The sequence below is a fragment of the Rhinolophus hipposideros genome (assembly GCF_964194185.1).
Source record: "Rhinolophus hipposideros genome assembly, chromosome: 5".
Taxonomy (NCBI): Eukaryota; Metazoa; Chordata; class Mammalia; order Chiroptera; family Rhinolophidae; genus Rhinolophus; species Rhinolophus hipposideros.
In genome coordinates this window covers 51,763,273-51,780,483 of record NC_138051.1, presented here as the reverse complement: position 1 = coordinate 51,780,483, position 17,211 = coordinate 51,763,273, and the positions used below count along the sequence as shown (strand labels likewise).

Here is a 17,211-nt window from a genome sequence, read left to right as displayed (position 1 = left end):
TAGAATTTTTTATTAACAGAGAGATTGTGTAACTAAAGGTTATATAAATAACTCACTTAGGCACTCATTCTATTGCTTAAACAATCATTTTTCTAAAAATATATATTTACAAGCATAACTTGAACATAATACATAAAAATGACATAACTAAATATAATCACAATAGACAAGATTTTGGCATGCACAATGTAGTGTTTTCTGTAGAATGACAATTTAAAACAAAATATAAAGGAAACATTCCAAAAGTAGGAAGTTAACCTTAACACAGCTTTAAACATATCAGGAGAATAAGTCACTTCTTATTGGGCTGATTTTATTTTCATGTATTCTTACATTTAGAAATATTAAAGGTTAAGAAATGAGTACAGCTAAGACAGAGTTTATAAGGCTGTGGTTGATTTTCTTTTAACTGTTTTCTTTAAGTTTACTTATGTTGTTTGTACCTTTTAAAACAGCATGAGGAAAGTAGTATATAACAGCCTGGAAAAACTGTGGGTAGTGTAACAATAGTAACAAAAACATGGCTTCTCTGACAGTGCTCTTCATGAACCCCACTTCATTTCTATTCCCTGATAAGAGATCACCGATTCTCTTGGCAGCAGCAGCCATAACAATGTCAGCCACTGTAATCACTGATCACCCTAGTCTCTCTGTGCCGAAGGCTGGCATGATGCTAATAATAATAATAGCTTCCAATTTGTGAGCCCATACTTTGTGCCACCATATTCTGCATGTCTACCTCCATCAAGAAACTTAAACTTACAAAGCAGAAATGCCTTGTCACACAAACAGTAAGCAACACTTGGAATTGAACCTAATTCCAATTCCAAAGTTCATACTCGTCACATAAACTGTATCACAGCGCCTCAGCTACTCAACATGGTGCTGGTTACTGTCTAAAGCATCTTTCTATTACCAGCTACTGCTCCTGTCTTTTGTAGTCACAAAGTTACTGAAGTCGTAGCAGCTTTGACTTCTTTGGGACTCTTCTGTTGAGTATCCAACAGAAATGAAAACATATATACACGATGATTTGTACTGAAATGTTCATAGCATTATTATTAGCATAGCATGGTATTATTCACAATAGCCAAATACTGGAAACAATTCAACGTCCATCAAATGACAAACGGGTAAACAAAATGGGGTACACCCATACAATGAGACACTATAAAAAAACACACCTAAATAATAAAATAATAAAAATTAATCACTGATACCTGCTATAACATGAACGAACCTCAAAAACCTTATGCTGAGAGCAGCCAGATGGCTCAGTTGGTTAGAGCGGGAGCTCTGAACAACAGTGTTGCTGGTTCGATTCCCACATTGTCCAGCAATCTAAGCCCTCCACAACTAGATTAAAGACAACAAGCTGCAGCTGAGCTGCCGGAGGGGTGGCCAGATGGCTCAGTTGGTTAGAGCGCGAGCTCTCAACAAGGTTGCCGGTTCAATTCCCACATGGGATGGTGGGCTGCGCCCCCTGTGACTAAAGACTAAAAACAGCAACTGGACTTGGAGCTGAGCTGCGCCCTCTACAACTAGATTGAAGGACAACGACTTGGAGCTGATGGGCCCTAGAGAAACACACTGCTCCTCAGTAAAAAAATTAAAACAAACAAAATCTTATGCAAGACAGAAAAAAACACATCCTGTATAATTCCATTTGTATGAAATGTACAGAAAAATAAGTCTGTGGAGATAGCAACAGCTAAGAGGTTGTGTAGGACTGAAGATAGGACAAGGATTAACTGCAAACAAACAGCAAGGATCTTTTGGGATTAATGGAAATGTTCTAAAACGGTATTATGGTGATGGTTGCACAACTCTAAATTTACTAAAATCATTGAATTGTGCACTTAAAATGGAAGAATTCTGTGGTATGTAAATTATACACCAATAAAGCTGCTTAAAAAAAAATATATATATATATCTAAAGCATATCCTGCAGGATACTAAACTAGGCCTCAACAAATGAAGAGACAAGCTACACTCTGGAATAAGAATACCCAAAATCCGAAATATGTGAGTTCACCCTAATTTAGCCTACAATAACAACCCCAATAAAAATACCATCATGTGTGTCCCCACTACCACCATCCTCAGATAAACAAGTTGATTATAAATTCACTTGGAAGAATAAACAGGCAAGAATAACCAGGAAAATGTAAGAGTCTATCATTAAAAGTGTGTTTCTAGTGCATGAATAGACATACCAATGGAACAGAATGACAACTCCATAAATAGATCCAAAAGCCTGTGGCAGTTTACCATATGAGGAAAGGTATCATCAAGTCAATAGGAAAAAGAAAAACTTCAATTATTTGTTTTTGAACAATTAGACAGCCACATGAAAAAATATGGATCCATTCTTCCTACTGTACATGAAGATGAACATCAAAAGATCTGTGCTTTAAAAGTAAAAAAAAGTAGACAATAAAAGGGGTCGAGGGGAAAATGGGTTAGTTTCCTTATAAATTACGATTGGAAAATGAACAATGTAGCATATACATCTTTACAGATAAATGTTTTCAGATTTTTGGGGTAGATACTCAGGAGAGGGATTGCTGGATCATATGGTAATTCTAGTCTTAACTTTTTGAGGAATCTCCACACTGCCTTGGTATATATACACAATGGAATACTATTCTGCCCTAAGAAAAGATGAAATAATGCCATTTGCAACAACATGGGTAGATCTTGAGATTATTATGCTAAGTGAAATAAATCAGACAGAAAAAGTCAAGAACCATGTGTCCTCACTGATATGTGGTATAGAAAACTGAAAACAACAAAGGAACAAGACAAATAAATAAACAAAAACTCATACATACAGACCATAGTTTAGTGGTTACCACAGGGCAAGAGGGGAGGGATGTGGTAAATGAGTGTAAAAAAGATCAAATATATGGTGATGGAAAGAGACTCTGGGTGATGTATTACAGAATTGTATATCTGAAACCTATGTAACTTTACTAACAATTGCCACCTCTTTAATTTTAATTTAAAAACAAGACTGGGAAAAACTTTCCTAATTATGATTTAAAACCCAGAAACAGTCAAGATAAAGGTCAATAAATGTAATTAATCAAAAAAATGTTGGGAGTGGTAAAAAGGTATAGCATAATTAAAAGACTAATGACATATTTGGGGGAAATATGTTATTATATAGGATTTGTTATCTCTAATATATAAAAAGCTTCTTAAAATGGATGGAAAACAAAGACCAACATCTTGATTAAAAAAAAAATAGGCAAAAGGTATGAACACATTGATCACAAGAAAAGAAATGCAAATGACCTGTAAACATGAAAAGATATGCACTATTACTCATTTAAAAAAAACAATTAAAAATATACTGACATGACATACATCCAAGATTGCTCTACCCAGCAAGGCTGTCATTTAGAATTGAAGAACAGATAAGGAGCTTCCCAGACAAGAAAAAGCTGAAGGAGTTTATCATCACCAAACCAGTATTACAAGGAATCTTAGAGGGACTTCTTTAAGATGGGAGGGGGGTTAAGGATGGGTGAAAGGGGAAGGGATTAAGAAGTACAAATTGGTTGTTATACAGTAGTCATGGGGATGTAGGTTATGGCATAAGGAATATACTCAATAATATTGTAATTAACTAGATATGGTGTCAGATGGGTACTAGATCTGTCAGGGCGATAAATGGGAGTGGGGTTGGAGGCAGGGTGAAAACGGTGAAGACATTAAGAAATATTAATACATTATGGGATATAATCAACAATGTTGTAAAGATCATGTAAGGTGCCAGATGGGCACTGGACTTATCAGGGGTATCACATCATAGACTGTGTAGATGCCTGACCACTGCGCTGTACACCTGAAGAGCTGAAGTAGAATAACACTTAATGTCAACTATAACTAAATATATAGGTATATATAATCACAAGATGTGAAGTACAGCACAGGGAAGATAGTCAATGGTATCGTAACAGCTATATGGGATGTCAGAGGGGTAGTAGGCGGTGGGTTATCACTTTATGAGGGGTTTAAATGTCTATTACATTGAGTTGTATACCTAAAACTAATTAAAAAATAATTAAAAAATAATAATAAATGGCGATAAGATTTCCAGAAAAAAAAAATATACATACATACATACATACATACATATATACATATTGCTTCTTATCTATCAGATGGACCAAAAAAACTGAAATATGACCACAAATTCTGTTGGAAGGACTCTGGGAAAATAGGCACTCATACACTGCTGGTGGGCATCCAAAATGGTTATCATCCCCATAGAGAAAAATTACATATGCATTTATCTTTGACTCAACAATTCTGTTAGAATTCTACCCCAAAGACACAATGGAAAAAATATTAAATGACATATACAAAAAGCTATTCACTGGAGTGCTATTTGAAATAGCAAAAGTCAGCAAACTGTTCAATTAATAAACAACTGAAAAGGAATGAATAGAGCAATGAAAGTATATATATCCTTTATATCTCTTATTCATACTTTTATCTTTTATTCTTCTATATTTCTATACATTAGTTATTATATATATTAACTGAAGTGAGACTTTTTGAGTAAGGGGGAGGAAAAGAGTAGATAAATAGATAGATAGATAGATAGATAGATAGATAGATAGATAATTTGCTTGTATTTTTGAAGAGAAAAAAATGGAATAACAAACCAAAATAAATGAAAATGGTTATCTATGGCACAGAAAAATAAAAAGAGGGGGTAGAGGTAGAAAACTAGGCCTCACTGAACATATCTCATTTAAAAGTTTTGATTGTGGAACTAGGTAAATGTTTTACAAAATTAAAAGGCAAAATTTTTAAAAAATCCCGTAAAAAACAAATGAACCCAAATGCATATTAAATAGGCAGTATAATCACACAGAAAAGGGCAAAAACAAACCACACACAAAAAAATCTTACATTCATTAGAATTACTGTTAGTAATAACTGTAAATATTTTCATTTATAACTGTTTCCTTGTATGTACATATTTATAGTATGCATAGGATAAAACAAAAAAGTAATTAATATTGTTAATAATCAAGATTTTCAATGTAAGAGTAAAGACATCCAAATATAAAATACAATCTTACGTAAAAATCCTAAGTCTAAATTTTCAATGGCAATATTCATATAAATTAATGATTTCTTTTTCTAAAATCTTTACATGCCTAACTCTGTCCATTAAAAAAAGCCAGAAAACGATAACCCAGTAGAGCAACGAACACCTTAACTCCCAGTGTATAGCCTCTAACTATCGTTTCTCAATAAAAGGAAATCACAAATACTTGAAGAAATGGTCATTTTCAGGTTTGGGGCAGGAAATATAAAGGACGAATCTGGACCATCTTGTATCACCGTGAGGAAGTTATCAAAGACTACTGGGGTGGTATCAAAAGGACACAGACTCAACTCGAAGGTACTCCCAGTGGCCAAAGATGAAACTATTTGAGCACCAACAATAATAAAAAGGTTGCAAAACATTAACTATGCTAAAACCCGTGAGTTCATAATACTTGAAAATTAAAAATCTCTTTGGATATTGCTAGAGTACCAATACATTCTGAAAAGTGGCAAACGAAGGTAAAGGATCAAGCTTTTATCTTGCCTTTCTTGTGTGGACTGTATTTCAGAATAACCAATTAGGTAATGAAGGAAGAATTCTTCCTTACAGAAGAACCTCAATTAGTAAATGTACGTAGAATGAAAGAATTAGAAAGACAGTATTTTGTAACCCATAATGAAATAATGGATCTAGGAAGATCATCAAAGCTGCTACAAATATTACATGATATTTTCAGTGGATCACCTGAACCTCTAATCAATTTTAACATGTGATGCAATAGAGAGTACACAGCACCACCAAGGAAGTTTTGCTGAACTGAACCTGAACCAAGCTTTTTAGATTTAACTATCAATTTGCAGGAAATACGCAGGACATAACACAAATTAAATGGTATGAGGTACAGAAGTTGTTTTGAAATTATCCACACACAAAAAAGTGAGAAGTGAGAAATGAAGTAAGAATGTGAAATTAACTAAAGCTGGATTATGAATATGTGGAAGTTCACTGTTTACTTCCATTTTTGTGTGGGAAAATTTCCATACAAAAATAACAAAATCATTCCAATGTTATTTTTGGAAAAGGAGGACATTCACAGATTTAGATATAATTCCTAGTATTAGGACTTTACAATTCCAAGTGTTGATTATTATTAAGCAAACTTCAAAAACATTTAAGTCAATATAGTATGGAGTATACTTGGAAAATATGAATATACAGTTGTTGGAAACTTTTTTTAAAGTTCTAAATAAAAATAGACAGCTTTGGTGTTTTTAGAAAAATGGGAAGCAGAGATTTCCCAGTTCTTATATGAGGTAAAATGGTATCTCGAGTTTGGGATAAAATTTCCAGTGACAGCATCACTCATGGAGTCAGCAAGTGCTGTATCTCTCCCAAAGTAGATGAGGATGCTATGCTCTTCAAAACTGTGTTTGATGACAAAAAATGATTCTAGCCATTACTGAGTCACTGATGTCTAAGAAGCCTAACTGTGGGTATAACAGAAAATGTGGGTACTGACTGACAGGCAATACTTCTAAATTAACATTTATTCAATTTTATATATACAACTAATTAGTAATTTAGTTATAAGACATCTGACTATTTTAACTATAGCCCTGACAGTATATATTTCAAGGTAGCCAAAACTTCTTTTTCCCCCTCCTCAGCAGGAAAATGGGATTGACATATTTAGGCTCTCTTGTTTGGGGGCATGGATGGTATTCACATTTCCTTCAAATCTGAAGGAGATAGACTCTATAAATACTTAACTAAGTAAAAAGTAACTAAATAAGGAGCTCATCATATGCACAATAAAATGGAAAACCCAAGGCTTCAGCACTATAAAATAAAATTGTAAGCAGCAGTTCAGATAAGGCTCCCTAAATAGATCACAGAAAAATATCACTAAAATCAACATCTACTCTCAAACTTAGCTTCTATTAGTTTATTTAAAAATATCTGAAGTTCTTGGCAAATATTATCAGGAACAAAACAGAATGTATAAATTCTTAATCTAACTGGCAACTGGGAATAAGTCAACGTCTAACAAACCAAGTCACCTATCATTTTGGCTTTCTAGGCTTGAATAGAGGGTCCTAATAAATTTAAAACATAATTAATAAAGATGAAACAAGAGGCAAACAGGGAATTCCCAGAAATCTACTGATTACAACAAAGGAATTTGTTATACGATGTAAAGTACTGACTTAAATAACTCATTCTTAGGTGATTTGGTAAAAAGTTAATTATCATACAAACTCTTGTTATGCCTTCAAGAGTTTGAAGATGTAACAAAATACTTAACATGTAAAACATTCTATCGCTTCACTAAAGCAATAGCCAGGAAGTGTTGATGAACAGTGTATGAAAAACTTGTCTCAGAGCTCCAAAATAATATCCATCCATACAAATCATATTATTAAAGTTTACTAGATAAATCTAATTAAAATTTGATATTCCAACCCTCTCCTAATTCCTAACACACACTAAAACATACTGGGCTTGGAGTCAGAAGGCCAACATTAAAATTATATCTACAAGAAAACCCCATCTCTTAAGAATCTAAAGACGTCAATTTTTTAAAAGCTGAGATTTCTTACTAACAGAGCTAAGTCCCATCAATATTTGTCTAATTTTTCTGAATATGAATCACCCTAGAGTAGTTTTCCAAATGTTTCACCTGTAGTATGAGGGTAATAACAAAATCCACCTGATAAGCATGTTGGGAGGATTAAATGAGAAAACATACACAACACTCAGAACATCACCAACACAGAGTAAATACCCAACAAATGCGAGATATTTTTATTATCATCATGACATCATCCACTACTGGGTGATAAATGAACTGGATACAAACTCCTTGGAAGGCATTCTGATAATAGCTAGCAAATTTTAAAATGCACACACCTTCTGATATACTTTTAGAAATTACAAAAATGTGTGTACAAGGCTGTTCAGTGCAGCAAATATTCAGCAACAAGAGCTGGTTAAATAAATTAGGAACATCCATATAAAGGGAATACTATGTAACTATTTAAAAAAATGAGATAACTATACATATCGATATTTTAAAAACCCACATTATTTATTTACCCTTAAATATGCTTTCAATTTTCTGAAGGAGATAAGAAACTGCTAACATTACTTCTGGGTAATAAGACTGAGCCCTAAGAAGGATAGATAAACTTTAATCTTTTATTTTATATCGCTTGGTACTTTTAAAATTTCACACCATGTGAATGTTATTAAATCATTATGAAAAGGAATAAAAAACCAGTTTAAAACAAAACACTGGTCTAGAAACCAGAAAACATCAGGAGTACTTGGTTTCAACTTGTGGATTTATACTTCCAGAGACAAACATCTAAGGATAATGTCTGAAAATAATGTAGCTGAAATAATGCAATTCTTCCAAGAATAATAGTAAAACACCATATGCTACAATAAGTATTAAATAAGATTTAAAAATAAATTACAGAGTTTGCATTTATCTTGAATACTTAATAATATATAAACACCCTTCTTCCTAGAAAAAGACAGTGATTCTGACTTTCTCATGCCTCCTACAAACATCAGCTCCTTGGAATTGCTGCTTCACATCACCAACCATCCTGCCTCACTAATTTCAAGCAGAAATTGGACTCTGCTCCTCCCTCTCACTAAACTCTTCACATTCTAACCAACAACTGAGAAAAATGTGAAATGTGACGATGAAGCAGGACAATTCCTATTCTCACCTTCCTCTTGCGTAAGACCTCAGGGAATGGTTGCAGTAACCTTCTCCCAAGTGTACTGTTTTCTCTAGGACTCTTTTTATAACAAATATTTGGGTAGGTTAAAAAAAAAAAAATGAACTAAACATGACTAAGACTAATATTAGGAACAAAGTTACTGGTTTCAGGGTTCTGGCCAGGATAGAAAAATAGAAGTGGAAGAGGAAAGAGAGTCTTAGAAAAGGAAGGAACGGATATAGAAGGAGAAAAAAAAGAGGGAGAAATGGCATATCTGCTCAGTAGACTAGCAGGCTCTAGCTTTAACCGGCAGGACATCAAGCAGACTGGAAGAGCTTTGTGTCAGTATTAAAAACCATAATCTCAGCCCTTTGAAAAGTTCTCCCTATCTCCCAATTCCTTATACTTTCAAAAGAAATCAATCTTCTCCCTCAGTTCAGACTTTACTCCTCAATGCTCACTTCAACTTCTTTTAAATTACTACACAACACACTGTAAAAATGGTATATGTGGAACATACACTTCAGAGACTCTGCACATAAACTTATTCCAGTTAAATATTATTGGGGGAAGGTGAAAGCACAATCCAGCTAATCCTCTATCAATTTCATTTTTAACTGATTAAATCTTATGCTCTACTGAGTCCTGTCAGGACCATAAAGTTGTGTACAAGTCTTAGAATACAAGTTGCCTCTCAAATACTTGAAATCGTTTTTCAATTATAAAAAATATGACAAGGTAATGATAAACAATAAGAATATAGTACCTAAAGGATACTAATACTTAGTATTAAGTAGTCTTTTTCATTGACCAGAATTGCTCACTGTGGTTGAATGTGAAAGAAATCCATTACACAGCTATTTGAAAAAGTATTCATAAAAGTTAAACATACTAAAGAAGCACTATAGGAAAAAAGAAACTGTACCATAAATCAACAATTGATAAAATATAATCTAATATGTATAAAATGGCTTTAATTTTGTCAAAAAATATAAATTTTTGAAATTTGCAATTTAAAATTTTAAAATATTTAAAAAATTTGTGTTTTAGAATTGGAATCATGGTTTAATACTATAGTTGTAATTAATTTCTATAGCTTAAAAATGAAAGTTTATAGAGCAGCATATTCCTTTTAAATACATTGCAATCACTAAAATTTAGAAGAAAATAGGCACAAACACAATGCAATAGCTTCCATGTTTTACTCAACTTAAGAAACATTTTTACCTGAGGGAACAGCTGGATTGTTTTGGTGGTTTTCACTTGTAGAAACAAATAAATCTTCTCCTTCAGTGGATGAGCTGGAAGAGGATTCACTGCTGAGGTCATTCTCACTGGAACTACTAGAAGTGGGGAGTAATGCATATTTTCTTCGGGCTAACACTTCTCGTTTTTTCCTCTGCATTAATATCCTCTCTTTTTGTTTCTGTGTCCTCTGTGAGGAATTATTTTTTACAAATCTCTTTCTGCATGGAAGTCTCCTTAATGAACTGCTATGAAAACAGGGTCTTTTCATTAACAATCCTGAAACGGAGTCTGTCTCTGTCGGAGGCCACTTTTGAGACCGTGCACTATGAGTTCTACTTTTAGCACTCACAACGGCCTGGGAATGTCTCACAGAGACTCCTTTATCCTCATCTGAAGTCACAGTATCAGAATCTCCAAAATGCAGACTAGATGAAGGAGAAGAAAGACAATCGCTAAAAGAGGAATCGTTATCTTCATCACTTGGTGTTTCTAGGTGTTGCCTCAACCCTAATATTCCCTGGTTTTCTTTAACACAATTTTGCATATACGAAGGGCCAGCCTGCTGGCTTTTGCGTTTTTTCCTTACAACACTTTTTTCTTGCTCTTGTTGGTTACCATTCATGTCCTTCTCTTGTTTTTGAGAATCATCACATAAATGAGAGAATTCATTCCCCACTTTACTATTAATCATCTCAACTCCTGCAGGAAAGCTTTTGGCTGCCCCAATGGGCTCTGGATGCAAGAGGATCCCTTTCAGACTCTCCTGTGTCTGTGGCGCATCAGAAGGAATCTCACTCTTCATATCCACTTTTAAAGTATAGAGCTCGTTATGTTCAGGAGTCCATCGAGACATGGGAAACTTTAAGGAAGGCCTAGAAGACACAATCAGATATTAAAAAGATTGTTAATGGGTTTTATTATACAATTTAATTGAAGAGTTCTCCAATTCCACTGAGAACATCCCTATAATAGGGCAGAGCTGCGCTTTTCTTATCAGGATATAAAATGGCTGTCATGAGTCATTTTATTATTCTTATAAAACATTTTTCTGTTACCTCTATTTTTAGAAGTACAGAAGCCTACTTGAAAACTCCTGCTAACCAAAAACTGATCTTACTGTTTATCTTCCCACCTTTAGCAACATTATATATTTGGTCAAAATCAATAATTTCTTCAAAACCTATTATCGTAAAAATAGATAAAAGGATTAGTACTCAAAAGACTTTGATGAGTCACAATGTTTTTCTCCTGATATCACGTTTTAAAGTGGTAATTATATTAAATATTTCTGTATATCTAGATGGTCACTATGTTGGATGGATTACTATAAATAATGAACCAGTATGAATACTTTCTTTCCCCTGGTTCTTTACCAGTATGAATATTCAATACCAGTATGAATACAGCTTCTCTTTCCTGTGGTTCTTTCTTCCTTCATGATACTCTATTCTCTAATGAGAATCTGAACTCACCGATACAGTAGGCACAACTGCGTTTCAGAAAGTTTTAGATACATACAGGAAAACTCAAGCCAACACTGTGAGCTGCTGAAGGTTATTCAGTCAAAGCAGCACAGCAGTATATAAAATCAAACTTCCTACAGCTAAGCTAAGTGTATCTAAATCAGTCTCTGAAATTATGAGCTGCTAAACAAGGCAACTTGAAATTAAAACATCTACATCAATGCAGGGTACATACAAGAATGGTGATAATGTAAAATAAATATCCTGACTCAAAAATAGAACATATTCATTAGAAACATAGTTAATGCAACAAATGAAGAGCAAAATGTGATTAAACGTTAACATTTTTACCTTATGTTTTTATTAAAGTATAATACAGACACACATATTGTAAATTTATAGAATGATGAATTCTCACAAAGTTAACACATCTATGTAACTGGCTCCAAGATCAAGAAACTTACGACAACCAACACCACAGAAATCCCCTTCCAGTCACTTCACCCACCGGAAGTTGTAACCACTATCCTAACTTCTAACATCATAGATTAGTTCTGCACTTAGCATACACTTTTATACCACTTCCTAAAAGGGGGGGAGAGATAAATATTTAGTAGAAAGCTTTTTGCTTCTCCACAAATGACACTTATAGGAATATATAACTTCACAGGTCTCCCACTTTATCTTAGTATAGAACTACTATCAGAAGAGATGACAGTAATTAAAAAAATGAAACAGCCTATTTCTATACAAAGCTATCAGACCTCTAACTTCTGTTACTATTATCCACAAGGGCAGGCGGTGCTGTATCCAACATCAGTCATCAAGCCCTGTCTGCAGTTCAGCAGGATCAGTAGTAAAGGAGGAACGTAAACATGGGTATACATTTGGGCACAGCAATCAGCAAACTACAAGAGGCAGCCAGTCAGACATGGATCACCATAATTAAGTGCAAGAAAACACAAGTAAGGGGAGAGAAGGGTGGTAGATGAGGGTAAAGGGGATCCAATATATGGTGATGGAAAGAGAACTGACTCTGGGTGGTGAACACAATGTAATATATAGATAATGTGTTACAGAAGTGTACACCTGAAATCTATGTAACTTTACTAACAATTGTCACCCCAATAAACTTTAATTTAAAAATTAAAAATAAAACATTAGTTACAATGGTAAGGCACAAGTACATGTGATTTAATATTCAAGGGGGAACAACTAGGATGGCAATATAAAAAATACAGATAATAACAAGTGTTGACAAGGAACCTCAGACATTGCTGGTAGGAATGTAAAATGGTGAGGCACTTTGGAAAGCAGTCTGGCAGTTCCTCAAAAGATTAAACAGAGTTATCATATGATTCAGCAATTCTATTCCTAAGTGTACACCCAAGAGAAATGAAAACACAATCACACAAAAGCTTAGACACAAATATCTATAGCACCATTAGTTATAACAGCCAAAATGTGTAAACAACACAGACGTCCACCAACTGATGAGTTAGTAAATCCATACAATGGGTTATCAGTAATCAAAAGTAATGAAGTACTGACTCATGCTACAACATGATACGAAGTTCAAAAACACTAAGCTAAGTAAAAGAAACCAGTCACAAAACTCCTTTCTTAAGAAATCTCCAAAATAGGCAACTAAATAGAGGCAGAAAGTAGATTACTGATTGCCTAGGACTTGGGATAGTAGGAAGAATGAGGTGTGACGGTCAAAAAGTATAGGGTTTACTTCTGGCGAACTAAAAATGTTTTAAAATTGATTGTGGTGATGGTTATTCAACTCTGTAAATATTATTCTAAAAACCATTGACTTACACTCTTAAAAAGGGAGAAATGTACGGTACATGAATTACATCTCAAGAATGCTGTTCCCAAAAAGTAAAGAGGGCAGGTATACAGTTTTCTGGACATCAGGTGACTATGGGTCCCTTTTTTGACAGCATCAAGAGTCACTGGGAAAGATCTGGGGTATGCGTGGGCTCCCGGATGTCCACGTCTCCCAGGAGTTGTGCTGAGTTAGATCTCTGAGAAAATAGTCTTTATATGGTGAAGAAAAAAATTGTTTTAGACTCCTCATCCTCAATTATAAAATACCCTCTGGGTCTTGGTAATGAAAATCTTGAGAGGCAATGAAAACTTGCCAAAAGGACAGATAAATTCTGAGAACAGGAATCCATAAGTGAATTTACAAAGAAGTGATTCATAGCATAATTTACTAAATTCAATTTCTTTTCCATCAGTTTATGCCCCAAAGCCAAAACAATGAACTCTTTATGGTTAACTCTGCTCTGGTTTTGGTGATTTTTTTTTTTCTTCCAAGTGGAGGGGTGGAGAGGGAGTAAAGAAGAGAGGTAACGTATGGTATGGTATGTGTTGTGTGTGTCTACACCAGTAACTGTTCTCTGAGTTGTGTCATCCAGTCATTCAATGCGAAATTAACAACCTGTATTACTTGAGATGTTCCCACCAAGGGAGTACAAACTCACGTTCTATTTTGAACTGAGAAAAAGAGGAGTAAGTTCATGAAAAGAAATAAATAATCAATACTATATTTTTTAACTATAAAAAGGCAGCAAAATTAATACAAAGGACCAAAAGAATGTTCTGAACTATATGCTATTTGATAAAATCATAATATAGTCTTTTACTCCCATAAAAATTATTGGCTGATCTAATTTACACAGGAGGCAAGTTATACATTAGATATATCTATCTCCTTATCCACACTATGACTGCTTTGCTATTATACATTGTTTTAACACTGAAACCATAATACTAGTCCCTTTTTGCACTGGATTCATTCAATCATTATATTGCTATGTTATAATGGGAGCATACCAATTAATTACCCCTGATATTAGGTTAGGATAACCACTAGTAGTAAACCTTACATAAAAAAAGCACTAAAATAGCTAAACATGCTAACTTTCAACAATGAAAATAAGGGTTAGGATTTGGCAAGTTAAATTATAAATTAAGTATATGTGAGCATAAGAGGAGTGAAAACCCATTAAGATAACTGATACAACTTTGAAGAACTAGTTCTAAATTGGTTTAGAAAGTCATCATTATTGGTATGAATCTTTACTACCAATGATAAATATAAATACTTAATACATAAAATCTGATGATTAATTTTATAGAACTCTAAAGGAAAAAGATTTTAAAAGAAATCAAAAAAACACTTGTAGTTTTCTATAAAAGTTTGAGATTATCAGAAAATGAGCCAAAAATATGTCCAATTTATCTTTTTTTATATAATTAAGTGGAAAAGAATTAATATTTATACTACAGGGATAATACTTAGGGCATATTTTAATTTTTAATTCTCTTTTACCTGTATTTATTTTACTATGTACCAGTGTCAGAATAATCAAGTGCCTAAGAGGATATTCTCCTACTACCTCAAGGCTTTATAACCATCACTGCTTGTAGCTAGATAGTGTGGACAGTATGCTTTGTTATATATTCTGAACAGTCAGTCAAAATTTCAATAGCAAGAAAGATATTTTCCCCCAATAGGCATCATTCTGGGCTCATAAGTACATTAGCTAAGTACCCCAAATAAACTAAATTTCTTAAAAAGAGACTTTTGCTCTTACAGGTATACTAGAAGCACACACTCCAAAAAAAAGAAGGAAGAGAACTTGATAAACATATTAGCAAATAGTAATTAACTTGTAGACTGATATCTGATTGAAAGAAGGAAGTTATATTCAGAACAACTATTGTGAAACTGCCAAGACTTAAGCTCAACTTGTTTTAGGAGACTAGATATAAAAACATGAAAAAAGACCAATGGTCTCAGCCATAAAAAAGGATGAAATCTTGCCATCTGCAACAACATGGAGGACCTAGAGGGTATTGTGCTACATGGAGTAAGTCAGACAAAGAAAGACAAACGTCATGATTTCACTTATATGTGGAATTTAGGGAACAGGATAAATGAACAAACAAAGCAGAAACGAGTTCATAGATACAGAGAGGACTTTGATGGTTGCAGACAGGGGCAGATTGGAGGGATGAGTGAAGGGGAGAGGGGATTAAAAGGCACAAATTGGGGGTAGCCGGTTAACTCAGTTGGTTAGAACTTGGTTAACTCAGTTGGTTAGAGCGTGGTGCTCTTAACAACAAGGTTGCCAATTCGATCACCACATTGTCCACTGTGAGCTGCGCCCTCCACAACTAGATTGAAACAACTACTTGACTTGGAGCTGATGGGTCCTGGAAAAACACTTAAAATAAGTAAAAGTTTAAAAAAAAATAAAGAGGCACAAATTGGTACTTACTAAATAAATGTCATGGGGATGTAGAGTATAGCATAGGGAATATAGTTAGTAATATTGTAATAACTATGCATGGTGTCAGATGGGTACTGGATTTATCGAGTTGATCACTTTGTAAGTTTTATAAATGTCAAATCACTATGTTGTACACCTGAAACTAACATAATATTGTATGTCAACTGTAACTTAAAAAAAAAAAAAAAAAGACCAATGATTATCGCCAATGGTAACCTACCCTGAAGAAACAATAAAGTTCAGGAGATAGCCTATTAACTACTATCAAAAGACTCATTTGAATGCTTGTTGACCCAGGGAATTGATGAAATAAACAAATAATTACAGATAACTCACTAAAAATTCTAAAAGAGGCAAGTATAAATATAATGTTATCAGAGTACAGAAGAAAATAGGATCATGTACAAAGGACTTCCAGGATAAAAATCAAAGAATACTGAAAACTGCATTTGTTGAACCAATAGTTCCAGCAGATCTATGGCGTGTATCAGGAGACACTGGATCAGCTTACTAACATCTAAAAGCAGAATCACGACAGAGCCCCACAGTCTTAACCCTCAAAGAATTCACAGATTGAGGAGAGTGACAAATACAGGATGTAAGGCGCCAAAGGGAAGATAGTGCAAGACACTGAACCAAAGACGGTGACTGGAGAAGGCTTCAGGAAGGAATCCACAACTTGAAGGATAAGTAAGAGTCAGAACAGGAGATAAGAGTGCAGGCCGGGGGGAAAGGGAGGTAGATGAAGTAGAAGAGGCAAACCATTCTAAAATATAAGACAATGGGCACACCTTGAAAACTTCATAAACCAGAAAGTTACAGCATTATAGTGGCACTTTAGTTGGATCATCTAGTAATAATATTGTGTGAAAAATGGTTTGAAGTGGGCCAAAACTGTAGGCAGAAAAAAATCAGTTAAGAGGTTACTGCCATATGAGAAAATACAATAGATAGTAAGGGATTAGTGATTAGAACAGGTAAAGCACAAAACCCAGAATTAATGAAGGACAAAATTACTAGGATTTTGTTAAGCTTTGGGTAGGAATTAATCCAGTGCTACCATCGTAGTCCAAATGATCATAATCTTTTACCTGTACTATTGCAAGCTGCTCCTAATTAATTTTCCTCTTTTTACCAACAATTCATTTCTATGCAGTAACTTGGGTATATCCTAAAAAATATAAATCAGAGTACAACCCTAAAAAATTTTCCAGTGCTTTCCAAATGTCTCAAAAATAAAATCCAAACTCTTTACCATAGCTTGCAAGAACCTTTTTAATCTCATGCCCCTTTTTCTCTCTTATAACTCACCAATTTATTCACTAGGTTGCAGCCAAACTGCCTTCTTTTTGTCCTTAAACACGGCCAAGATTTCTCTTGTC

General features: G+C 34.1%; 1 protein-coding gene across 6 annotated transcripts in view; it reads right to left on the bottom strand.

Annotated features, from left to right (window-relative positions):
• Positions 1–17,211, bottom strand: part of RNF111 (ring finger protein 111) — an 82,584-nt gene that overhangs the window by 36,694 nt on the left and 28,679 nt on the right. For all 6 annotated transcript variants that reach the window (XM_081050010.1, XM_081050012.1, XM_081050014.1 and 3 more), the window contains exon 2: positions 10,036–10,928. In XM_081050010.1, the coding sequence (XP_080906136.1) occupies positions 10,036–10,909 (874 nt within the window). In that variant the 5' untranslated portion in view covers positions 10,910–10,928. The remainder of the gene's footprint in view (positions 1–10,035; positions 10,929–17,211) is intronic.